Source organism: Agelaius phoeniceus, chromosome Z (assembly GCF_051311805.1).
Source record: "Agelaius phoeniceus isolate bAgePho1 chromosome Z, bAgePho1.hap1, whole genome shotgun sequence".
Taxonomy (NCBI): Eukaryota; Metazoa; Chordata; class Aves; order Passeriformes; family Icteridae; genus Agelaius; species Agelaius phoeniceus.
In genome coordinates this window covers 85944918-85970661 of record NC_135303.1, presented here as the reverse complement: position 1 = coordinate 85970661, position 25744 = coordinate 85944918, and the positions used below count along the sequence as shown (strand labels likewise).

The 25744-nt window shown below is 45.7% G+C and overlaps 1 protein-coding gene across 3 annotated transcripts in view; it reads right to left on the bottom strand.

Moving 5' to 3' along the window:
• Positions 1–1988: 1988 nt before the first annotated feature.
• FAM219A (family with sequence similarity 219 member A) overlaps positions 1989–25744 on the bottom strand; it is a 92890-nt gene continuing 69134 nt past the window's right edge. For 2 of the 3 annotated variants that reach the window (XM_054651855.2, XM_054651853.2), the window contains exons 3-6: positions 16365–16467; positions 12403–12483; positions 12019–12073; positions 1989–10882 (exon numbers count right to left, since the gene is read on the bottom strand). In XM_054651855.2, coding sequence (XP_054507830.1) covers positions 10724–10882; positions 12019–12073; positions 12403–12483; positions 16365–16467 — 398 coding nt within the window. In that variant the 3' untranslated portion in view covers positions 1989–10723. The remainder of the gene's footprint in view (positions 10883–12018; positions 12074–12402; positions 12484–16364; positions 16468–25744) is intronic. The other variant, XM_054651854.2, reaches the window with a different exon arrangement.

Below are 25744 nucleotides of genomic sequence, written 5' to 3'. Positions count from 1 at the left end.
AGACCTTCTGCTCTGCCAGCTCTAAAAGACCAAAGCCACTGCAGGATGCAGCTCCAGCGGACAAGTCAGCAAGCACATGCCATGAGGTGTCAAACACTCTCTCCTGATCAGGGAGCATATGACAATGCCTCGCTACAGAGACACAGCAGGGCGGCCTCTGAGTGCCACCCTCCTGCATCTGCAACTGACGTGTGGGGCATCTACAACTGGGTAGGTGTAGAAACCCCAAAGTTTCCTCCTCCTGCAGCACTTACCTGTGTTATAAACTTTTTCTGCTTCCAGAGCTCCTGTGGAACCCACTCTTGGATGGTCTTTGACAGAGCAGAGCAAGCAGTAGGAGTTGGCGCAAGTGCTGTTGAGGGTCCTGTGTTTTTTAAAGAGGAACATGCAGCCTGCTGGGACTGGTGTGGATTGGCACTTGCAGCCCAGGGTGATGTTCATGGGATCAGTGACGCCATAGAATGGGAGCATTGGGATTTGGTGGCTTTCTCTCAGTCCCATAGCCATGCTCCCTGACTGCAATTCCTGCCTACATCCCTCTCGGGCCATACTCTCCTTGTTTTGTCTTGGCTCCCAGCTCCCTCCCCTCCTGCCAGCAGCTACCTTACAATGGTAGGAAATAGTTTCAGCTGGTCCTAGTCAAGATAATTTTATTTTGGGAGCTGCAAGAGCAGTGATTGTGGCTTTTCAAGCCCCTTTCTCCTGTATTGCCTAGGAAATCCTACAGCAATCCAGCTGCAGACAGAGACCCCCCACACCACTGCCACCAATGACTGTGTCACAGCACCAGCACAGCTGCCCCAGCCTGATGCCGTAGCCAGGGAAATTATTGGGTGATCCTGTGTTGAGCCTTGTTTGCTGTTCCATCCAAGAAATGGTCTCTGCAATCAGAGTGAGCAATCCTCACCCATCTCAGTGCAGAGGCAGCTGGGTCATGCCAGGGTGGGAGTGGCATGAACTAAGTTTGCTTTCTCCAGAGCTGGGGAGTTGAGCAGAGATGCCCCTGCAGGGATGGGGACAAGGCAAGCCTTGCTCTGCTCTAGCCTATGACACTGTGCCTACTCAGAGCCCTGCTGTGCTCTGTTCCAGCCCCTCTGCTGCTTCAGTTTGGCAGATTCATGGGAGCAGACCCACACCCATCTTGGCAGGGGAGATGCCAACCTGTGCCCCTGAAGGGCTGCAGAGCCCTGCCTAGTTTGCTGCTGGACAACCTGGAACACCTGAGTGGGTTCCAGCAAAAGTGAATTTTGTGTCCTTAGAGAAGAAGAAAACAAGCTGCCCTTGATTTTCACACTCTACTGGTCTCTGTTGAGCCAGGTTTAGGCTCTCCATCAGCCCCATTCCCTGCAGGGAGTCAGTGGGAGGCTGGGAGGGGAAGGTGGACACTGCAGTGCCTACCCCTGCCTCAGCTCCCTGGTCTTGGAGCAACCCAGGTCACAGGTCTGGGGAGCACCACTGTGCAGAGGTGGAATCCAAGCCTCTCAGCTGTGGGGGTACTAATCCTGCACCAGATTTGTTGCCAGCATGATCCACTGGCCTCCATGGCTGTCCTCTATTCCTGGTGGTCCACAGGTTTTCCAGCTGCTGGTATTGGACTTTAAAATCAGGGCTTGGCTCCTGTGCCAACAGCTTAGAAGGGCAGAACAGCTGCAGGGCTGGAGAAAAGGTTACTTCACCCATTGATGTCATACAGATGCAGCAGTTCTTTCTGCTTCTTGCTGACCAGATGCAGGAGCTGGGTCCAGCCTTGTGTGCCTTCCTGCTGCCCTGGAGACTCATTTTCCCAAACGTTGGTGGCCAGTCCTGGAATATTTACCTCTGCCATTCACACAGGTCACAGCAGCTGCTGTTTCTGGGACCAAGCAGGCCATGGAGTGAAGGCTGCACCCCTGGTTTCAGTATCTGCAACTGCTGGGGGCTCAGAGGAGCTGGTGCAGTCCACACTCCCTTGCCCTGGTTTGCTCCAATGAAATAAAAGGCTGTGAGGCTGGTTTTCATATGTATGCTTTTTAATATCATTAATTCCGTTACACTACACACAACCAGTAACAATGATAAATACTGCAATGGAAATGTTAAAAAAAAATACTATACACGTTTTTCATGTTTTTGAAAAAAACCCCCACATTTTAAAATAAATTAATGCATAAAACTGATGGTAGAAAAGAGAAAACCCAAAACAAACCATAACACAACTGATCTGTTTAAGGCAATACTCTACACAGACGGGAACAAAAGTACAACAGTGTGCTACATGATCTGAATGGGAAAAAAGGGAACAAAAGAAAACCCCTACAGGATGCAGACTGATGCTTTGGAAGTGAGAAAACTCCCAAAACCAGATAAAAAAAACAATGGCCAAGTTAAGTGCAGCATTAATACACTCTGCATGTCAAATGATTAGCAGGTTCCTAACAAGGACTAAGGTCAAGCTACAACAAATTTATCTTCCTAATTAAAAGGTTATTCAGGTCAAACCCTACATTTAACTCTATTTGTGATTAGCTGTTTCAGCTATATTTCACTATATGCAAGGACAGCCAGAAATTCATCTGCTCTTGAGATTAACACAAAGGTCGGGAGGTCTCCCGTCCTGAAATGTATTTCCATTAAATAAATCCAAAAAGGATCTTGCTTTTGGTGACCTTGAAATACCTCCCACCACCCCTTCCCCTGGGGCACCAGGCACCACACAGGGAATGGAGACCAGGAAGGCATTTGCTTAGGCTGATTTTTTTTCCCATGCTGAGGACACAAAATGGAAGTGCAGATTTGATCTGGACTTGGAAGAGTGCTGTTTTTCTGTCTGCCAGAAGTGTCCATCTGGAGCCTGCTGAAAGTACTTTGCCAGCATGGAAGAAACCCATCCTGTACACAGGCTCTGGCTACAGCCATGACATTTGCTATTAAGGTTGGTGCAGAGCTCCACACCTGCCTGGACAGCCACTGAACCCCAATTATTAATGCAGCCCAGAACTTGGCCACTGGAAGATGGACAATAATTGTAATGCCAAAAAAATCCCTCTTTCCCTCAAAAAAGAAAAGAAAAGGGACAGTAGCCACTTTCTGCCAACTTCCTTGGGTGGATCCCCATCAGCTGCCACCCATTCAAGATCGGCAGTGCCAGATCTCACCAGCATTGACCCAGTACATTCCCAGTAAGGTGCATGTCTGCAAGGTGCTGCTGGGGGCAAAGAAACTTCCTGGGACATGGTCAGAGCCTCCTGTACTGCCCTGCTAGAGTGCATGGGAAGGAAGCCATGAAACACAAGGAAAGAAACCCAACTGGAATTACTAGACTCGTGAAGGCCAACAACAGTCCGGGTTGCCTTGGGTTCGGGTGAGAAGGGGGGGATGCAGAACTGGGCTGAGAATCACTTTGGTGCAACTGCCTCTGATGCTCATCATTAGTGCATGGGGCAGGGGGAAGAAAGGCGACGGCTGCTTTGAGAAAAGGGGAGTGGAAGGAGGACGTGTGTGCAATATAACAAGGCTTGCAATTCTAGGACTAACCACTGGACACGGATACCGAAGATTACTTGTGACAACTAGCTATCCTTCTACTGCGGTTGCTCCTTCCCCCATTTTCTGGTCTGATTCTTCTTCAGTTTGGGAAGCCATGGCTGTTTGGCATGATGGCCAGTGCTGACCCTACCACCCCAGTCCTTGCCCAGCTCATGGGGTGACTCTGCTACAGGTTGGACAATGAGGCCTGGAAATCATGTCAGGCACAGACTGGCTCTGCAAGCCAGCCAGCACCTGCTTTCAGACCCTTCAGAAACTTATTTAATGGCAGCTCATCTCCCTTATTAAACTGAAGGTTCAATAACCTCTGTGGAAGGAGTAAAAAGGGTTTAAAAAGTGCAAAAAGGGGAGGGGAAAAACCCAACTTTCTGAATTGTCTCCCCTGCAAAGACTTCATCCTCCACCAGAGTCTCTCTCCTGGCGGAACTACAGCCCCACCAGTATCTCACAGCACCCTGCCCCAGTGCAGCAAAAGCAGAGCCAACAGGCTCCCCACTAAGGCCTCTGCTGCAGGACTCCAGCCCACACCAGGAGCACGTGGGCTGGCAGGTCTGGGACCTGGTCTGCAGACCTGGACCCACAGCACTAAGGCCAGGAGGGCGAAGGCATCCGGCTTGGGGGGCTGCATCTCACCAGGTTTTGCACGAACCTGGTGAATCCTCAGCCCCACAGCCTTCATGTGGGTGAAGAGAAATCCCAGCCTCCTGTCTGATTCGCACCCCATCTGTTCACTGACCTACAGCTGGCCTGACTTTTGCCTGGGGTTTGTCTTGGGACAGAGGCAGCCACAAGTTGAACACAGCTGCTACTGCAGCTTCTCCATGCAAAGAAATGGAACAAACAAATCTGTGAACTGGGGGTGGATATGAAGGTCTGTCATGAAGAGTGCTTGCCAAAGTTTTTCAGCTCTTTCCATTTGTCTATATTATATCTCTCAACAAACTGTGTCTCCCAGATCATGGAGGCTTGAGGAAGGTGGGTACCAAATGGAGTTGCAGCTTATTTAGATTGCAAAAGCAGAAAGGCAGCCTGGGTGAAGAGCAGTGCTTCCCAGGGAGCTCACCTGGGACAGCTGCATGGGCAGCTAGGGGAGAAATGCTGCTCTGGGAGGGTAAATATCTTAGCAGCTATGAGACTTAGGATGGCCTTTCAGTGGCCTTTTCCTGGTGCCTACTGCTTTCAAGTAGGCACCAGGGAAAGCTGCAACCTGTCCTGCTGCTGTCTGTGCTGCTCTGTGACATGGTTTGCTGCATGCTTGTGTGGGCCATGGGGCTGTGCTTTGTGTGATCTCAGTCAGTCCCAGCCTCTGCCTCCCCAGCAAGCTGTCAAAGATGTGCTCAGACAGGCAGTGTTCAGCTGCTGTCGTTCTGGGACTGCCAGCAATGTCAAGTGGGGCAAAGGAAGGGATGTAGCTGTAATTTTTGGGAAGCAATGCAGCAGCTCAGCTGCATAATACAGGAAGTTAAAATATGGACCACAACCCCTATTAGAAACCTCCACTGACCTCCTGCAGATAATCCCAGCCACAAAATCTCTCTTTATGCTAAATTCCTGGCCCTTCTGCTTCAAGTCTTGTGTGGTTCTGTAACAAAAGGTGGGTTTGTCTGATGAGGTGCAGTTTGGAGCAATCCCTCTCACAGCTGAGCCTTGAAAGGAATAGACAAGTATGCCTAGAGGTGAAAAGCAGCTTAAAATGAGGACCTTTCCACGCCTTCCCAGCTAGCCCTGTGGCACTGCTCCTCTATGCAAATGTTGCTTTTGATCATGCAGCCCAAGCTTGCTGAGCCAAGCAGCAGCCAGGTGCCAAAGCCTATGGCATTCTAGGTAAGAGTGGCAGTACCCCAGGTGGGTGTGAAGTGAGAATGGAACAGCAAAGGAGGAGCCCAGGCAGAACCACCAGCCTAAAGGCTAAGATGATCATATGGTTGCTAAAAGCAAGAGCATGAAACTGCCATGGGAATATCCCAAAAACGAGCCTTTCAATCCTCTGTTCCCCTTCGTGCCATCCCAAGCTTCACTCCTAAATTCCTTAATTCTGCTATCAGTGGATGGTGCTGTTGGGTCATCAAATCTTTGTACATGTTCCCTCTGGGAGCAGGCAAACTCAGAAGCCAGCTGTGAAGAGTCAGCTGCCAAGTAACTGGTTTACACATCCTTGACAAACATCTTTCTCCAAAGATGCTTAACCTCTGTACTAACCTCCACCCTGCTGCATTCTGGCATGCGTGAGGAACATCAGGAGATGGTAAAGAGAGGGAAAGCAGAATAGTACTTTGAAAATAGGAATTAAACTTCTAAAGCATTATATTTACATCCTTCTTGCAGAACTGTCCTATCAATGGTGCCTCTCACTTGACAGTATCCATGCAGGATGGTGGCAGCACTTTGGGAAGGCAGGTTTCTCCCATGTGCCCCAGAAGGGAATTGACATCAAGACCTGATGTGACTTGCCTGAGGTTAGAGCAAATACCTACAGCAGCAAGGACTCCATATCTCATTTTTCTGTGCTCTAACAGTCCAGCAGACACACCAGGGCTGTAGCTGGCTGCAGTGCCAGCTCAGGGACAGGATGTTTCTGGTGTGTACATCTGAAAGCAAGCTTTGCTCCCTGCTGGCATCAGCACTGCACTGAGACAGATCAACTCGGACAACTGGGATCTGCCTGAGGCCACGACAGCACTTGGCAATCTTTCCAGTTATTGCTTGTTTTCCTTTTCCTGTTTTCCATCTGTTGCCCAGCTGGGTCCTTCCTTTCTTCAAAAGCATCTTCATGTTTCTGTTGAATCACACACAGGGCGCTGCATTTTTCAAGCCTCCTGCATTCTCCTGCACAGCCTGCAGGCCAGCCCAGGATCAGACTGTGCATGGAAAGGGAAGGATCCTGCTCAGGATTGCAGACCTGTGTGTCAGCCAGTGAACCACTGAACATAGTGGGTGCCTCCTTTTGGGACAAGAGCTGATGAAACAAACCAGAAGGAGCTGAGTCCCTCTTGTCTGTGGGGGAAGTTGTCCTAAGTTCCTCTCTAAGTCCATGCAGCAGGAATGGTCACCCGGTTTTGCAGTTGCAAGGCACCTGCAGGCAGGACAGCCAGGAGAGCACAGCAGATCCAATGGCCAAGCACACATGTTAGGGACAGACATGCAGCAATGTCAGATATCCCCCAGTGGCTCTTCCAAGGGTACACTTCAAGATGTGTCTGGTAAGATATCAAATGAGCCTTCAGAATGGGCATCAGCCTCCTTTCAGCTGAGGTTTATATACAAACACATGAACACACTATCTATAGACCTTCCTCAAGACTAGGAGGATGTTCCTCCTCCCAAAGACATCTGGAAATGTGGCTTTTGCTGACAAGAGAGATGGAACAGAGTGCTGAGACCCTAGAGTTCAAATCCAGCTCACATTCAAGGATACTAGCTGATATTTTATCAGATTAACATCTGATAAAAGGATTTGCTGAAACTCACATAATTTGGTGACTGACATTACATAAAATCCTAACAAAAACCCAGTCTGGCTTTAGGAGACACCAAATGCAAATTCCTTTTTGGAGGAACCAGCATCAATATCCTTATATCCTGTTTGCATGGTAATTTAGGTATAGACAGCAGCGCAGCATTTCATACTCCATGGTGTTCCTCCCCTTGGTTTTCTGTACAACTTTGGATTGAAAATGTGGCCTGAGAGGGCCATCTTGTTTGGTGCAAAGACTGGAGGAAGGAACAATTTTCTTTCTTGCATGCCATCTGCATTTAGAGAGCACCCAGCAGCTCTGCAGATTTGTAGAAATGTTGTGACAGAGTCAGAGTCTGTGCTCTTGCCTTCTGCTTTTCTGGCTCTGGTGGCAGAGACAGGTCTAAGGAGAGCAGTGACAGGATAACCATCTATCTTCACACCTTCCCAGGAAATCACCTCAGCATAAACTCCAACAAGGTTTGCTTGAGCAGAGAGGCTGGATCAGATGACCCCACTGTGGCCCCTTCCAGCCTTACCCATTCTCTGACTCTGAGGGAATACAGAAAACCTGCTGGCTAAAGCAAAGGTCTGAACATGAGACCAGACAGGGGGAACCAGCCTCATCTGTCATTGATACATACCAATGGGCAGTCCTCAATATTCCACAATGAGCCAACAAACATGCTGCATGGTCATAATCTGCTGAAGGGGCTGCAGTTCAGAAGGGTTAGTGTTCAGTTTTCTATGACAGCCACATGTGCATTGCCTTAAGCCACTCAGCCTTTCTGGTAACGACCCTACACAGGTAACTACTTTTCCCCACCCTTTCTACATTATTCCCCTAATAAAATATATGAACACAAAGCATAGAGAGGAGAAGCCAAAAAATTGCCATTTTATGGTCCAGTACTGTCATGCCAAACCAACTATTTCTGCCACCAACTCCTTCTGTGCACAGGCAAAAATGCTTGAGTTGTGCTTCGGTTTGTATTTGGAGGAAGCACCAAGTGGAAGAACATCTGAATTAATCTCCCTCCCTCCCTAAAGGGCTGTGCTAGAAGCAGATGCACATCACAAAATGCAAAGTGCTGAAGGCAGTTGCAGGGTTGGGGAATGTCTCAGGGCACATGGCAGGCAAAAACTAGCAACAGGGGCAATAAAAGGACTTGGTAATGGTGCCATGGGACAGTGGGTGTCACAGAACCCCTCAGGTTGGAAAAAACCTTTAAGATCATAGAATCCAACTGTTAATCCAGCACTGCCAAGGCCACTAAGTCTGTCCCTCAGAGGAGAGGTGTTAACCCTGAGAGATAAGAGTAACAGCAAGCCTCATTCTATCCTAGACTGAACAGGACAGTGCTTGGCTATAGCTGGACTCAGTGATCTTAAGGGTGTTTTTGAACCTAGATGATGGCATGATTCTATGATGGCAGCATGATGGAGACCTGTGGGGCGTTCAGCCCTCAGTGGCTGGCCCAGGTGAAGAGATGGCTTGTTGCTCTAGCAGAAACTCTGAGATGCTCCAAGCTCCTGAGCAAGGGCTGTGGGAAAGGCTGAGGTGTGCAGCCTGGCTGGAAGGCACAGAGACTGACCCAGGAGGATGAATGTGATGAAGACGTTCCATGATACCAGTGCTGAACTGCAAAGTCCCTCTCCAGAAGAGTAAAGATTTAAAGAGCGTTGGTCATGTCCTATAGGATTTGGTTTGACCATGGTATTTCTATTAGGTTTTGACTACATTCCCCATTAAAAAAGACTCCTTAAGGAATGTTTTTCCCTTGAATCATTTCTGTACTCTCTACTGCCCTCACCTCTGGACAACCTCATACCTGAGTTGTATTTTGGAAATATTCCCCCTCAGCACTACCAGGTAGTGAGAAAAGGAGATGAATTCACTTGAGGAACACCATCCCCACAAGAGTTGGCAAGTTAACCATCACTTCTGTATGAAGAGGCAGGGATGCTCAGTAAACAGCACCATTCAAGTTCTCTTTCTATGGCCTAGAACCAGAGTGGCAGCATGTTTTTTAGGCAGAGGGGACAAGCACAGCTTTAAAAGTTGTCAACACCATCAAGTAAATAAGCCTGGGAATCTTGTGTGCCTGCTCTTTCACTCACACTGTGGCTGGTATCAAGTTTTGCACTGCACAAAGTAAATCTCCAGGATGTTAAAGAAATCTCCTGCTAATTAAGACTTCTTAAAGACTCCGCTCGCTTCACATAGATTTCAGATAGGGGATCCGTCTGTTGTGGTGCAGCTCAGGCTCTGCTTTGTGACTCAGGAATTCTCACGGGAAGCTCAGAACTGCCCTCATTTTTTCCTTTCCTAGGCTACAAAGCGGGTGATGACCCCAAGCAGGTGGTCCTTCCTCCTGAAAGGCCAGGAAAACACAAGAATTGTGCCTGTGGCAAAAGATTTCAACACCAAGAAAAATGCCAGCCCATCCCTTGCATATGCTGCAGTGAGTGAGAGGACATGTTTCCTAATTCCAGAAGTGATTCTGCATTCGAAAAAATAACAAAACAATCTGCTGGTGAGCTGGGAGCTCAGACCATCAACCTAATGTAACAGGTTTCCTAACTTTTGCAGCACCATCTGCTCCTGACCTGGGACCATGTCTGGCTCAAACTGGGCAGATAGGGGGTGAACAGTAGTTTCCTCTCATGGGCATCTTTCAGCTGAAGCTGTTCATAACTCTGCTGTTGCTGAAAATTCCTCTCAAGTCTGACCCTACCACACTGATGACTTCAGCATTAATGAGTTTCTCCCACAAGCACCCAGAGACACAGTGTCAAGAGAATATCAAGAGTCAAGCACTCTTAAAATGTGCTGTCTTCAACTAGCTTTTCCAGCACTGTTGTTCAGTATGTCTCTAGTCCTAACTCATGCAGGATTCATTTCTTCTCAGCTGAACAAAGTTTAAGATTTTTGGAAAGAGATGGTTTGCACAGGGATTAAATACAGGCTGAAGTCAGAATACGTGACTGAACTGAAGTCACAAGTATGGTTGGTATTCCTGGGCAATGAGCAAGTCCTTGAAGTGCATGAGTGGATTGCAGATCGAACCTGATGTGTTTGGTGGTAATTTAATGTGGCGCTAAGGGTAGATTGCATTGGCTATGTGACACAACAGCTCTAGCTAGTACTGACTCACAGTGAGATGTCAGCTACTTGTCCCTTTTGCAAGTGAATGAATTGTGTCATGCTAGTCCTGGCTAGCCTTGCCATAAGAAAGGATGCCCTGGTCCGTCCCCATTCCTGTGCCCCAGTTATAATATTGTTTTGGTTATGCAAATGAAACAGGTTTAGTGAATGAATTAAGAACTGACTTCCTCTCATTGGTAAAACACTTTGATACCTCCACCTTGCCCTAATCTTTCAAATGGATTGGTTTCAGTGGGCAGGATTACCTGAAGTCCCATCTGACCTTTCCCATTCTGGAAAAAGACACTTTACAAAATATCCCCAGTGCCTAAACAAACCAAGGAGGTATCTCTGGACCCCTCTGCATTCGCTCTCCAGACCAGTCAGCTCTGCCAGGCACTGCCTGGCACATTGAGCAACTTCTCTTTTGTTTTACCATAGTTTAAAATAAGTTATCAACCAATCATAAAATGAATTTTTTGGTTTCTCCTGGCTCCATGAACACAAAGAGGTGCACGTCCTACCATAGGAGGAAGCAATGGCTGTTAAGTTTTACAGTTATAGTGGAAAGCACTGATCACAGCCTGCCGGCCTCACTACTGGATGTGACAGGCAGTGGAGGAGGTGGCTTGGCAACACATGCAGGTGGGGTTGACAGATTTAGGGGGGATTAGGTCGAGGTCCTCATCATCCGGGATCTCATCTAACCGGTACCCATCCTTTAGCAGCTGGATGTTCAAGTCTTGGTTGATCTGCTACAGACAAAGAGACAAACAGTCAAACACTTGGGAGTTCTTACTTCTGGTGGTCAGAAGATGAAGGATTCATCCATCATTCCCTTATTTGGGAATGTATTTCTTCATCATTAACAACTGCCCTACAGTCCTAGATTTGACCTCAGTGAGGGGAGGGTACTAGCTTCTCCAGAGTAGGAATATCTAGAGTGAGATACGTTATTTTGTAATGGAATAATTTTTCCCTAAGGACAAGCCCTCAGTTAAATTAATACAATAATATTATTTACTAGCAGATGGGCAGTCCCCCCTCTCAGTCTGGGGCACACTATAGCAGTGAAAAGATGGTAAAATTTGGCTCTGTGATATCAGGTTCAAGTGCTGTCTAACTGGATCTATATAAACAACACTTAGGGCACAGAAAGAGCTCAGATCATCTGACATGGTCACTGCTCTTGGCTGTTTCCCAGGATTTCAGAGGTATTTTATCCAAGGAAGAGACACAAGGGGCAAGAGTTCTGAGCAGTTTGTGGGCAGAATGGCTGCTCAGCCCTTGGATACAAAATCCTGCAGAAGCAGTAGCCAGAGGCTTCTTACAAGAGGCTGAGCAACAAATTAATGAGAGAGTACAAGAATTTACTCAGAAACAATGCAGAGGGACTAACAAGCCTGAGCTTCCTGCCTTTTTTCTTTGAAAGGGCAAGAGTTCATATCTGCAAGTCCTCCCTGGAATTTCTGCTTGCTCCAAGTAAACACACACTGGGTGACCCTGACTACTCCAGTAACTGGAAATCACAGCACACCCTCAGATCCTGTATTTGTGTCCTTGGCATGCATACAGTTGCTGAGCTGCCATGGCAGTCAAGATGATGCTTTTGCACCTCATGGGTCACTGCAGGACTAGGCAGAATGAAGGAAAGTTTGAGTGAAACCAAAGGTAGCTGTGAAAACTGCTGATGGGCAGATCTCTGTGTCATCACCAGGGAAGAAAGCAACGTGACAGTTTCTGCCATGGCCCCTTCCAGACTCACGGAGTCTATACCACTACTAAATTTGTTGTGTGGCCATTTCTGCCTGTGCAAGGACTCTATAAGCCATTTCTGGCTGCTCTGTTACTTGTATTCATGGCAAGGATGGCAGGAGAGAGTATAACTCACCTCAGCTGATGAGTATCCCGAGGAGGAATATCTGGACATATCGAAGTCATCATCACTGCAGGGAAGTACAAGTACAGTGAAGAAGGAATTAGTTAGATGAGACCTGTATTCCCCACTTAGTTCTATCTTTCTTGTGCCATGAAACTGTTCTTGAGGCACAGAGAAGTTACATCAAGGGAGCCTGTAGAGCAGCTTTCATCTGTGACCCTCAGATCTCTCCATCACAGTGCTCTTTTCTCACAGCTCTTCTCCCTTGTTCTTACACAGAGACCCACCATGGCACAGGTCAGAGGGAACAGTGGAGGGAAGAATGTGAGTGCTGCCCTCTGGCATGAAAACCCACTTAAGCTGTCATGTATATCATGTTTTTAACCTCTTGCATACCTGTCTGTATCCAGGGCTACCAGGGGCTTTTCATCTGGACTCTGGTCTAGCGACGAGTAGCCCTTGTTGGGAACGACGAGCCTGAAATAATTAAATGTTGTCCATTAACCACACAGTAAACCTCAGAACCACACACTGCCTAGGGTAAAGCTGTATGATAGCTGCCTTTCCCCATTCCACTTCTTTGCAAGCCCCCACTCATTGGTGAAGATGTTTAAATGGGTGCAATTCAGAGGGAGCAAGATGTGTCTCTGGGGAGCCTACAGTGGTTTCACAGGGATTAACACTGGGCATGCCCTAGGAACATACCCTTTCCTGGAAGGAAAAAAAAAACATTGGGACATTCTGTACTTCATTCTGGTAAACCTGTTTGGCTAGCACTGCCTGTCATATCAGATTGCTCATTTTTTTGTTGCTTGTTTTTTTCCTGGCAAGGGTACCTGACACCAGCAGTAAGTACATAGGAGAAGGAGGCTAGGGGAAGCCAGAGGCCAGAGTGATCCCACTATTCTGCTGTTGGACATCAGGGATATTATGTGGTGCCTCTTTCTGAATCCCTATCCAGGCCTCTGGCAACACAACACTTCTGAGGTCTCAGTACTAAATTTAGTAATATTAGAAACCCAAGCTGGTGTGCCCAGCATAAGAAACCAGTCAGACCAGCACTTTTTAAATTCCATTTTTTTGCAATGACTTTCAGTTAATCAGAAATTTTACGAAGGCTGAGGATGACTCTGCACCTTTAACTGTCTGGGAGAGTTTGTGAAATGGAGTGCAGGCTTCAGAACTTCTAAGATAAGGAAAATGTGTTAATACAATGATATCTTATTCACAATGGAGTCCTTTCATCCAAAAAAATGCAAAAATAATTTGGTTCACAATTAAAAGATTAACTAAACCCAGCAAATGGAGTAGAATTCTTTGTTCAGCAAGTAAGAACCATAGGAGTGACAAAAATATTTTTTGATAAGTTAAGTCAGGTTTTCTCCAAAGTGGTCATTAACAACATGATACACAATGATGCTCCACTAAGAGTTTAAGAAATATAAATCTAAATATGATAATCCATCTCATCCATGCTCCAGCTACTCTCTAACTACCTGAAATGTTTTTCTGCTTCTGCACAGATAATTGCAGCAAGTCATTAACAATTTTAGAAATAAGAAGTCCTGGCAAGCACAGTCAGTGCTCAGGCTCAGGAAGAGTAAGAATAAGTAATATATCAAATCCTATAACAAAGCAGATATATAGGTTCACAATTAGTTATATTTTCTTACTGTGTTCACTGACACATAAATTAAATAAATTAATTTAAAACCTGACACAGAATTTCCAAACTGCTGCATCAGGGGGACTGGAGAAAATGGGATCCACTTGCAAAATTCAGTAGCCCTTCTCACAGAAGTAGGACTGTCCTGCTCCTGAGGTATGAAGACAGGAAGTCAAGAAACAAAGATGTCTGGAACTGAAGCTGAGATTTGGCAGCACAAGTTTGCCCATACAGATATCAGAAGTACTGACTCCCACTTTCACTCTCCAGTTTTCCAGTCCCTGCTCCATATATACCCACTGACAGTTGTTATTAAATCATCAGTGAACAAAGCACTCTCAGGTGATCTAGGAGGAGAACACTGTGGTGATATTTACTTGATGAAAAAACCCCCACTACATCTTCTTCTTGAGAAGTGTCTTTTTTTCTTAATAATAAAAAACTTTAATTTAACTGCCCAGACAAAAATTGTTATAGTGTCTCTGCCCCTGATTTAAGTATTTCCCTCACATCCGGATTGTCCTTATCTTCACTTCCCACTGTCCTTGGAATAAAGTCAGGTAGTGGTGGTAGCTGCTTTTGTCTGCAGCTGCCCTGGTATAAGCTTCTTTGTCTTTGTGTTTTTGCTCACTTGAAGCCACACAGGTTGGACCATAATGTCCAAGTTTAGGTTACCCTGAGTGGACTGTAGCACCCAGCTGTATTCAAGTGGTGTGGATGGTGTTGTGGGCTCTGTCTAAACTCATAGGAAGAGCATCACCCCTACCTCGTTTCACATTTAATTTGATTTTAGGGAGACTGAGGGTGTTATGGATCCAATTACTCTCATCTGTAAGGCTGGCTGCAACCTTGTCCCAGAAGAGGACTGAATGGTGAAGGCAACCTTGTACTAGAGGCTGGATGTCAGAAATCCACAGGGATAATACAAAATAACAGAGGCTTTGGGGAAGAAAAGAGAAGGTGGAGTAGAGAGTAGGAGAGGCAAAGCACAAAGGAAAACATATTTGATGAGAAGAGCAGAACTGTCAAAAAGGGGGAAATGGTTTTAGCTTAATTCTCCTGCAGAGACCTGAGGAAGCCAACAGTTCAGATTTTAAAAATAATCTGGAAATTTTGCAGTGTGTCCTCCTGGAATATATCCACTATACTGTTACCCTGTGAAAACCTGCTTGAACAAGCTTGTGGCATTTCTGCCTTGCTGGTGTTGCCCTGTCAGTGGCAAGACAGACTGAAGCATTCAGAGGTGCCCAGATGTCTTAAGTGAAATAAAACTGAGCCGGCAGTTTGAAATCTTTTGTCAATAGGTGTCACTGCTCCTCTCCTTCCATTGGCAGCTTGGAAACAACAATCTCTCCCTGGAAAATTTGCTCATGTTACAGGTAGATACCTCTATTTATCCCACCTTCTCTGTTTTATTATCTTCCTCCACTAATTTCAGTGTTTCTAAACCTTTCAAGCGGCAAATCTGCTACCATTCCTCTCAAAATGCTAGCTTGCAGCCTACTGCCAAAAGAAAACAAGTTTTTCCAGAATGTATTTGGAAGATAAGGAGGACCAGTGGGCATGGAAAACCCAGCTGAGCACAGTTCTTGAATTTTTTGCTGCCATGAAGGATCTGGCTCTTTTATATGACTTCAACACCTGAACACAGAGAGGAAGCAATGCAGCATATTCCCCATATGTATTTCAGGGGCTTACAACTAAAAGTTGGCAAGGTCCTTGTCAGGATTTATGACTAATATTTTGGGTCTGGGGAATTAGTGTGAACAAGAAATCTCATGTTTCAGATGCATTTCATATAGAGAGGCTCTGACCTGCAGATCCTATTCTACTTAATATGTGGTAATCCAGGCAACTTTCCCATTCACCAGTAAACATCCAGCATTCCCCAGATTCCTCCATCATTTCAAGTGAGGTCCTCCACTAAAACCTGCCACCTTTCTAGCAGCATGCAAAGCATGCAATCCTGTGGGCTCGTGGGGTTTCCTCCCTTCTGAACATAGGTAAGTAATACATTGGTGTACTGAAGTCTGCATGGACAAAAAATAAAAATACTCTAAAAGAAAATATTGAGCTCATAAGTATAAATGTCTTTGTTTACAGCACATTGTAGTACTGCCTAATGCTCTCTTACAGAGCTCTTCCAAAGCATCTCCAGCAAAGTGTGACTGTGCTGTTCCAAGGGTGGAGAAGCTGTATAGAAAATCACAGAGAGACTGATTATTTACAAGCCTTCATTATCTGTCAGTAGCAGAACAGGTCACCATCAAAAAGCAGCAGTGGAACTTACAGTGACAAAGGCAACCAAGGCAGAATTAAGCACTAAACTAGTCTGTGTTTCATGAAGGAACACAGCTCCTCTCCCACTGGCAGGATTAGGTGTTACCTGAGACTACTCAGATCCTGCAGGATGGCTCTATCAACCCCCTGATTTTAACCTGGCTGGGCTGCCTTTGCCTTCTACAGGCTGCACTACCCCTGGTCCTGGGCTCAAGTGTCCTTGCATCTTCCCAGGGGCTGGGATGCAACACAGCACAGAGCATTTGGGCCTGCCAGCTCCAGGAAGGGCCATCACTGCTCTTGGAGTGTGGCTGGCAGCAGGCAAATGCAATGAACACTGTCCCTGACCACTCCAGGACCATTAGGGACTGCAGCTCAGAGCACAACTGTGAGTACTCTTCCAGTCCTTTACCTTGTTCGTGCCATCACATTGTTCTTCTTGGGCTGCTGATTAACTGGGCTTCCCATGTTGCCATTCTTCAGGGACCCCTTCCGAGCCAGCTCCCTCTGCTTCTCTGCACAGGAGATAGGAATGGGAAAAGCAAAATTAGAGTAGCAGCCTAGCTGGCCAGCATAAGAAGAAACCCAGATCTGGTAGTGGCAAAAGGCACAGCAGAATTAACAGCAAAGGACATGAGCTCGCCACCTCTTATGAAGGGATGCTGCAAAGGCCAGATGAACCGTGTCCCACTTTCTCCAAGGTCACCAGGGACTAAAACTAATCTACCTTCAATCACAGCAGCCTTTTGACAGGAACACACTAAAATCTGGGTCTCCAAGACCCATAAGGTCTTGGAGCTTCTGGATGAAACCCAGCTGAGGCAGACAACAGGCACAGATCTTTTGCCTGTCTGCAGCTAGTTGCTGCATGGACCCCAATACCATGCTGTACTAATAAGATTCTGCTTCTAGCAGGGATGGGAACCCAGGCATGTATATAAACTGATATTAAATTTTCTGATTGAAAGTCCTTCCTTGTTTCTTGTGGAAGATCAGTTGTGTTGTGTTGTGTGACAGTATTCACAGGGGTTTTCAGATGAGGGAAGAGATGAGGATTTGACTCCATGTTTCTGAAGGCTTGATTTAATATTTTATTATATATACTACATTAAAACTATACTGAAAGAATAGAAGAAAAAGTTCTCATCAGAAGGCTAGGCTAAGAATAGAAAAGCAAGAATGATAACAAAGGTTTGTGGCTTGGACACCGTGTCCAAGCCAGCTGGGCTGTGATTGGCCATCAACTCCAAACATCCACATGAGACCAATCACAGACCCGCCTGTTGCATTCCACAGCAGCAGATAATCATTGTTTACATTCTGTCCCTGAGGCCTGCCAGCTTCTCAGGAAGAAAAAATCCCAAGAAAAGGATTTTCATAAAAGGATGTCTGCGACAGTGTTGAGTTACCAGCTAGTCACAAAAGTTGAGCTAACTGCCCCAGCCTCATTGTGCAACAGCAGGCAAGGCTTGTAGGAAAAGCTGAGCATGGGGCCAGTAAGGCAGGAATGAGAACAGCTAAAAAAAATTCTCCAGTGTGTGAGAAAATGCTGGAAACTACTTTTGTGGCATGCCTGAATAACAGGTGTACCAGACTGCTTGCTGAAGAATCTGAATAGTGAATTTGTTTTGCTTCGACGTCTCCTGCAATGTGAATTCTGTTGTTGGGTTGTGTTTTTTTCTGCAGATTTTATTTCCACTTGGAGAGAAGAGCAGCTTTTCTCACTTGTTGTGGAAAAACAGCATGCTTCTATAGTGTGCAAGTTCAAGGTGAGCCAACACTTTCCCTTCCTCACAAGTCAGAGCAGGGGGACACACATCCAAGGCTCTCTTTCTTGAGGGAGAAATAAACAGCAGGGATAGAGGTTGTTATGATGGGGAACATGGAGACAAGAATACATACACTTGCAAACCATACCCAGCTTGCTCCTGCTGACAGCAGAGGTGAATAAATGCACTTGGAACTTGGCAGGAAAAGGATTGGATTAATAACTCACTCTGGCTTGAGCAACTTGAGAGTCTGGTTCAGGATTGAAATCAAAACCTTAAATCAGAGTAATTTCTCAGTATGGAACTTGGAAATGCATTGTTTACCTCTGTCTCCAGAATAAAAGGCTGATATTTTGCACATGAATTTTGCTGTTCAGAGAGAGAAAAAGCAAGACTATGAAGGCAAATACCTACAACACGAAATAGAACCTGATTTCCACTCATCTCCATCAGAAGCTCCAGTGCTGACCACAAAGACACAGCACTGAGACAAGCTGCCAATGCTTTATGATGCTGATGAAATGGTTACAGGGGGCTGAATACACTGTGAGTGCAGGTGTGATGGCTCAGGGGCAATCATCAGCAGGGCTGAAACCTTCTGGCATTTCACTAATTTTCCAGACAGAAGGCTCCTTCAAGAAGCAGGATAGAGCAGAGAAGGTTGGGAAGGCATGAAGCAGTTTGTGTTTGCCTTTGACATTACAAAATATTTTCAATTAAGAGTCTGAAGATCCTGTCTGATGATTAGCAGGATCACTGTGTTGGGTGATGTATTTAGTTGATGTGCAAATTTTTGGTAATGGAGAGTTGAACAGGTGACCTAGTTCTGTGAGAAGCTTCTAGATGTTTCCCTGTGTCTAACAGAGCCAATGCTACCAGGCTCCAAGACAGACCTGCTGCTGGGCATGGCTGGGCTCATTAGCAACAGTGGTAGAGAGTCTGGGATAACACAATTAGGAAAGGGGGGAAAATCCTGCAAACTGCAGCCAGACAGAAGAGTGAGGGTGTGTCAGAAATAACCCTGCAGATACCCAGGTCAGTACAGAAGCAGGAAGAGGAGCTGCTCCAGGTACCAGAACAGATTCCCCTGCAGCCCATGGTGAGGAACCCCTGGAGCCCATAGAGGTCCATAAGGGAGCAGGTGGGTGCCTGAAAGAGGCTGTGACCCTGTGGAAAGACCATGTTGTTTCTGTGTTTTCACTCCTCTGTCCAGATGAGTAATATAAAAGCTTTGATTGGCTCCTGCTGTCCAGCCAGGATCACCCAACCACAGATAATCTACTCATCTCCATGCTTGAGTGAAGCAAAGCAGCAGTTTTCTGTTTCAGTGGAGAACTTGGAGAATACAGACAGCTGTGCTGTCAGTCTGACTCACGGGGGAATTTGGCTGCACTGGTTCCACTTCAGCTAATCCTGGATGTTGTGTCAGAAGAACACATGGAGCACGTGAGTGTGTGTGTGAGTGTGTGTGTGTGTGTGTATGTGAGGAGGGGGTCCAGGATCCTTCTGACACCCCTATACTGCTCTGAACAGCATGAGGAACAGCCTTTTGTCTGAATCTGCCAACCACATCACATCTTGCTCCTCCTTTATTGTTCACCTTGTCACTTCATCTTTGAGACACTCTGTCCCTTAAGACATAAAAATCATTTAAGAGAAGATGCATCTGCTTAAAGAATAAACCATTGCTTTCCTGCTAGCCCCACACTAGCCTGTGCTGCTCGTTGACTCCATCTGTGTCATTCAGCATCTGCTCCAAGTGCTGCTTCAAAGTAAGCTCTGCTGGTGACAAGACAACAGCCAAGCAGACTATGGAGCATTCAGTGAGGCAGGGATAACACCTAAGTAAAAAGTAGCAAAGGAAATGCATGCTGCAGACACAATCAGCACCACAAGTGGCCCAGCCTTGGTGTCCTGCCTGGCAGTGGTCTCCTATTATAGTTGCCTGCAAAATTAGTAAGAAGGTGCCCCAGCATGTCAAACACTCAGCAAACTGTCCCTGTCCCAGTATTCACTCACCTGATCCAGGATATGTCAGAGGGTGGATGGACAGACACCTGCATGCTCACAAGTGACATACATCCACACAGAGAGCCTCTTTAGGGAGAGTCAAGAGGGGGCTGAATTCTCCCCTTATCATGGGAACACCTACTTCCTTAATGAATGATTTCAAGCACTGCTTGAGATGATTTAGTGCAATCTAAAATGGTTACCTGTTCAACTGGCAGGGTGTGTCTAGCTGGTTTATGACGAGAGAAAATAGTAATGGAGCATGGGAAGCAGAACGAACTTAACATGAATGTGTCTAAACTAAAAATCAGACTTGAATGAATCCTTAAAATTATTTCTCTGGTTTCAGCATTTAAACAAAATCATAATCAGTTTTAATAATACTTCCAAGGTTTTTTAATAAATTAAATGCTGAACAGTTTGTTTGGAGCATGTTGCTATGTAGGGGTGGCGTTGGTTTTGCCTACTGTCTTCCCCAAACGAGAAATGCCAAAAGTAGTCATATGCTTGAGTCTCCTGCAGAACTGCTCCTTTTGTGACATGAGGCAAAGCAGACAATGCAGGAATCTGGTGAACATCACGCTGTACTATGCTGAGGAGATATTTGAAGAATCAGACACCCCAAATCCGCATTTTCCATTTGTCCCAAGATAGTGGGTGAGTCTGGCTATGATCAGACATGGTGGGTGGAGAGTGGTTTAGGATGCCATTGTCACACTGTCACTGTGCTTGACTACCTGCAGCCCCCTCAGCTGAGGCAGCCTGACTGGCACAAACACTCTTTTATGGCAGATGAGTCTGATTTGCCTCTTTTGCACTGCGGGGTGGAACAAGCAGATGCTGACTGCTCCAGTCTCTTTGCTGAGAGCTGCTGGCTGGACGTCAGTAACTCAACTGCTTGTGGACCTGCCTGACTAGGAGAAGTTGGAGCTATGGGGACAGTGCAGTGTGGACCCATGGGATTTGCTGAAGTGGCAAGACAAAGAGAAATTAATCCAGTGTGACAGAACTGTATTTTTTCATTTTCAAGGTTGATGAGATGGGATTTTGCGATGTATTTCTTTCTCTGTCCCCCACAGTCAGCTAAATTGTTTCTGAGGCTGAGGACTCTGATTCCCTGATGAATTCTAATTTCTCAAGTAAGCTGAGAATTTAAATTACACACTAAATGAAATTAATACGTCTGCTCAAATTCTGCTGAATGATGAACAGATTCATGAGCAAATTAAAGGAGAAAGAATGAAATGCTGTCTACAGCTTCTTCAAGCCCAAGTCTTGATTTCAGTTCACTTGCATCGCTTAGCTGAGGGACATTAGCATGAATCTAGGTAACACAGAAATCTTCTCTGTCTTTCACCTCTGACAGACAGTATTTGTCAGTGAAGACTGTGTCACTGCATGGAGAGGATTTCAGGGCACATACATAAATTTGGGCTTTGCCTGCAGGCTGCACGGAAAGGAAGGTGTAAGGAAGTTGTGTGCTAAGACCATGCTGATCCCAGTGCTCCCTGGTGTGTAAGTATGACCATGTGGCCATAACCATCAGCGTTAGTGCAGCTGATGGCTGTGCCTACCTGCACTGAAAAAAAAAGGCAAAAGAAAAGTGATTTTTACTAAACAGGTGTAGCAGAAACAAAAAGGACCTATCTGTGGCCAGCCCCCTATGGTGAACATGGGGACTAAAGTTTCAAGCTGATACAGGCCAGGCATCAGCACTGATTACTCAGGACAGGGCATCTAAATAAGGATATTGTTTCACTGGTTTCAGAAAAGACTGTTCAGATAGCAAGGGTCAGACAGCTATGTCACCCAACTTCCAACCTGGGTCAGACATGGTATTCTTAGCTGAAGCATATTATTTTTCTGACCCAGACAAACTTGGGGAAAATAGTGAACTATTTTCTAGTTTCTAACTTCAGCTGTGTAAACTGGTTAGAAAGAACCAGTGTATCAATCTGTCTTCCAAGGTCCCTCTAGGACCAGGTTTTAAAGATCAAATAGCAGCATTTCCATACGTTCTGTTTATCTGGCTGCTGCTGTGTGCCTTTGGCATGGCTGAGAACTGGCACAAACAGCAGTGGGATGGGAGTGGTTCTAAGCTCCCTTCAGCTCCCAAGAAGGCCTGATCTAGAACTGGTAAAGGACCTAGGGACTACAAAGCTAATGTCTGTATCTGCTGTTGAAGGATGCAGCCCTTAACTTCCTGCATGGGAGCTACTATCAGCAGCAGCCAGTGCACTGCATGCACAGCAGGGCAGAGCTCATTCTGAGGTAATGCTCAGGAGAATGCTCCCTGTGCAAGTTACTGAGAGGTTTCCGAGGGCCTGGGTGATGTTATTTTGTGCTTCCCTTCAGAAAACATGCACCAAAACATCACACTATTCTTTAGCACAGAGGACAACATATAAAGGAATGCTCCAGTCCCAGCCAAAGCTATCATCTGTGTAAACCACACATCTCCAAAAGTGGCTTTATGTTCCCAGCAGCATGTCCTCATTCCCTAGCCATGCTATCCCAGCCCCACATCTCATGTTTCTGACTCTGATTATGGGAAGGAATGGCTTCTCTGCTTCTACCCACCTGCTTTCTTCTGGCTTAGCCCCAGAAGAGAGCAGGTAATTTCCTGCAAGGAAAACCTCATGGCTGTACACTTTGTAAAAACAAAACAAAACAAACCAACGCTATTTTGAACACACAGAGCATTTTACCTCTTCATGGCTTAATACAATAGTGAATAATCTTTGTAAAATAGTAAATTGTGTTTTACTGCTGGTAGAAACGACATAACTGGTTTAGCTTAAAGCCATGTAGAGGATCTGTGGCAGCAGGGGAGCACAGAACCAGGATTCCTGCTCCCAGCCCTCTGCTCGTGCTGTCTCTGCAGCCATTTTATGCAGACAGGTTGCGAGTGCGTAGCAGCAGGCAGCAATTAATATCTCTTCATCTTTCAACACCTTTCTGTACTGATTTCTAAGGCATCTATTGTTGCAACTCCTACCTCACAAGGGCATTTATTTTCTCATTCAGCATGTGCCTTTTCACTTAATTTTAAAGGATTGAGATTTTTATTCTTAATGGCTGCAAAATATTGGATAGAAGGATTTCATTTATCACTGTCAAAACTGGAATATATGAACAGCACTGGCGATATTAAAATGTATTTTTTCCCCATTTTCCCCATTTACCTTCAGAGAGGGACTTATATGGTATTTTCATTTACTTTTCAAAGAATATTTTACCTGCCAGCCAGAAGAACAAAGTTAGACATCTGGGGAAGCATTTGCATCCTGACAAGCACAGCTAAAAATTTTCTGTTTACAAACTGATCTCTAAAAGACCTAATCCATAAAACTGAGCTATGCTCTCTTTTGAGGTATTTCAAAGGGACAAAGAGAATTAATTTACTTCACCTGGGGAGAACTTCTACAAATGCCCCCTCATTATTTTTACTCAACTGAACACATGTTTAAGTCAAAGCCATTTGCTTGACCTTGCTAAATGGCATGACAGACAAAAACAAAGGGGGAAAAAAACCAAAAAAGGGACACTTTTAAGAGCAATTTAGCACTCTTCATTTAAATAATTCAATTCATTTAAAACATCACTTATGCTATAGGCACAATCTACAGACACACAGAGGTAATATTAGTGCCTACATCACATTTATTATGAGTTCTGATGTTCTGTGAAGAAGCATTAAGGTTACTGGTGCATGTACTAAATGTGATGTGTATTCAGAAGAGTAGTAGTATAAACTTGCTTAGCTGAATATTCACAGCATTTGGTTACACAGGATGTCATCACACAGTGTCTGTTTGTATTAAAAAACACTTTTAATAGAGTCTGACATCAGTAGGCTTGAACTGCATAGATACTTAGTCAAATGTCCACCCTTTCATGCCAAAGATTGGTCTATGGGAGAGCACATGTGTTATACTGCCTACATAAACCACAGATTTAAAATAATAATTTAAAAAAATAATTAAAATTTTTAATATGTTGTCACTGTGAAAGCTTTCACTGACTGGCAGATAGCCCTGCTTGGAATGACTTATTGAATTCCATCAGTAGGCAAAACAAATAAAGCCCTAAGTGACAATGCCACAGGTAGCACAGGAGCTTAGAAGGGACTCACAGCCTGCTGATTCCAGCATTGTGCTTGGAAAGGACTCTTGGTCTTTTCTTTTACCAGGACTGAACTGCAGCTGACAGTACAAGCCATGTTTCTGGCTTTATTTAGCAGCAAAAATGTTGTGTATTTGATCCATTCTGCTTTATCGTCTGCGGCTTTTGGTTTCCATGAACCTATGTACTTCAAACAAAATTCTGTATTTTCTGTCTAGTAAGATGAAAGCAGATGGAGACAGGTAGCTAGGCTGGTTAACATAACTGTTTTCTTCCCTGGAAAAGGTAAAGAAAGAGAGTCAATAGTGAGCAGAGTATTGGCAGGGCATGTCACCCTCCAATTACTCTGCTCCCCAGAAGGGACTTTGAGGCATTGTTTCACTGGAAGAATTGTCTGTTTACTATGAAACTCTACAGGATAACAGGATATGCACAGCTCAGGGTGCCTCTTCCTGCTATTCAATTAGTGAACTGCAGTCCTGGGTACTTGGCTCAGCTGGAGCTGTCCCACACAGCAGCCTGCTCCCCTAACAGGATTACTGACCTGATCCCTCCTCCGAGGGACTGCCACAGTCTGGAAATTTGACACACGGCCTCAGAGCTCAATTAGTTATTTAATAAGTTTATGATTAACCAATCTGCTGATTAAGCTTTCATTAATTAGGCTGGTGGGAATTCTGTTTCAGAGGGATGGTGGACTCTATTGTCTCGGAGCAGGGTTGGAGAGCCCTTGTGTTTTTCATGCCCTGACATATCTCTTTACTGCTCCAGAAATAACTGCAAAAGCAGATGGAGACAGGTAACTAGGCTGGTTAACACGACTGTTTTCTTCCCTGGAAAAAGGTAAAGAGAGTCAATAGTCAGCAGAATATTGGCAGGGCATGTCACCTCCAATTACTCTGCTGCCCAGAGGGGGACTTGGGTGGCACCTGGGCCTGCTGCCAGATCACTGGGGCATGGTGACCCTTGGGGACAGCTCAGTATTGTGGCCTGGTTGTTACACCTGGAGCGGTTCAAAGGCTCCTGCTCCTCTCTTCTCCTCTCTTCTGAAGTCTTGCAGATGTAAGGAGGCAGGCAGGGTTTATGTAGGGCAGCTGGAGACCTTACAAGTACAGTTTCAAAGGGCCTGGTCTGTCATTTTGGTATTTTGATTGGGGTGGGTGGTTCACTTCAGAGAGGAGCCGGAACCCTTTCCTCTTTCTCTTTCTTTAGAGAGAGTTTAGAGAAAGCTCATGGCTTCATCTCTGGCTTTGTTCTGTGGTCTATACTGTGATGGATGGGGCTCAGTAGATGCTGCAACCTGCTCCCTGTAGGGTGCCTTGGCTGAGAGGGCAGGGTGCTGCCACCTTCCTTCTTCAGGCTGACCCCTGCTTTGGTACAGAAAACAGGACTGGGCTCAGGGATTATCCCAAACTATGATAAATTATTACATCTTTTCCCATCCGCAAGGGATGCTCTGTCTTCTTTCTTAGGCAGAGCTGGTATCTGTTGGTGTTAGACAGCAGAGGATGGCAAACGGGATGGCAATCAACTGTTTCATGTTCCTTAATGTCCTCATGTTACAGGTGCAAGGCTGAGGGTTTGGCAGCTGCTTTCTCCTTACACCACTCAAAAGGATTGGTGACAAAATACAGCCATGCTTCTAAGTGGCAGAGGGAAACAGGACTGGCCAGAGAAAACTCATGTCCCTGCTGAAATCCCTGAGAAAGAGTCTTGAAAGACAAGATGAAAGACAAAATTCTGGCTGTAGCAGCTTTAAGAGCTGCAGGAGAGGAAGCAGAGCAGGGGTGGGGGATGACAGATGCCACCCCTACTGCAGAGCCCTGCAGCTGGAAATCAGACATGTGCACTGCTGAGCTGCAGCCTCAGTCAAAGTGGCTTGGAGAGC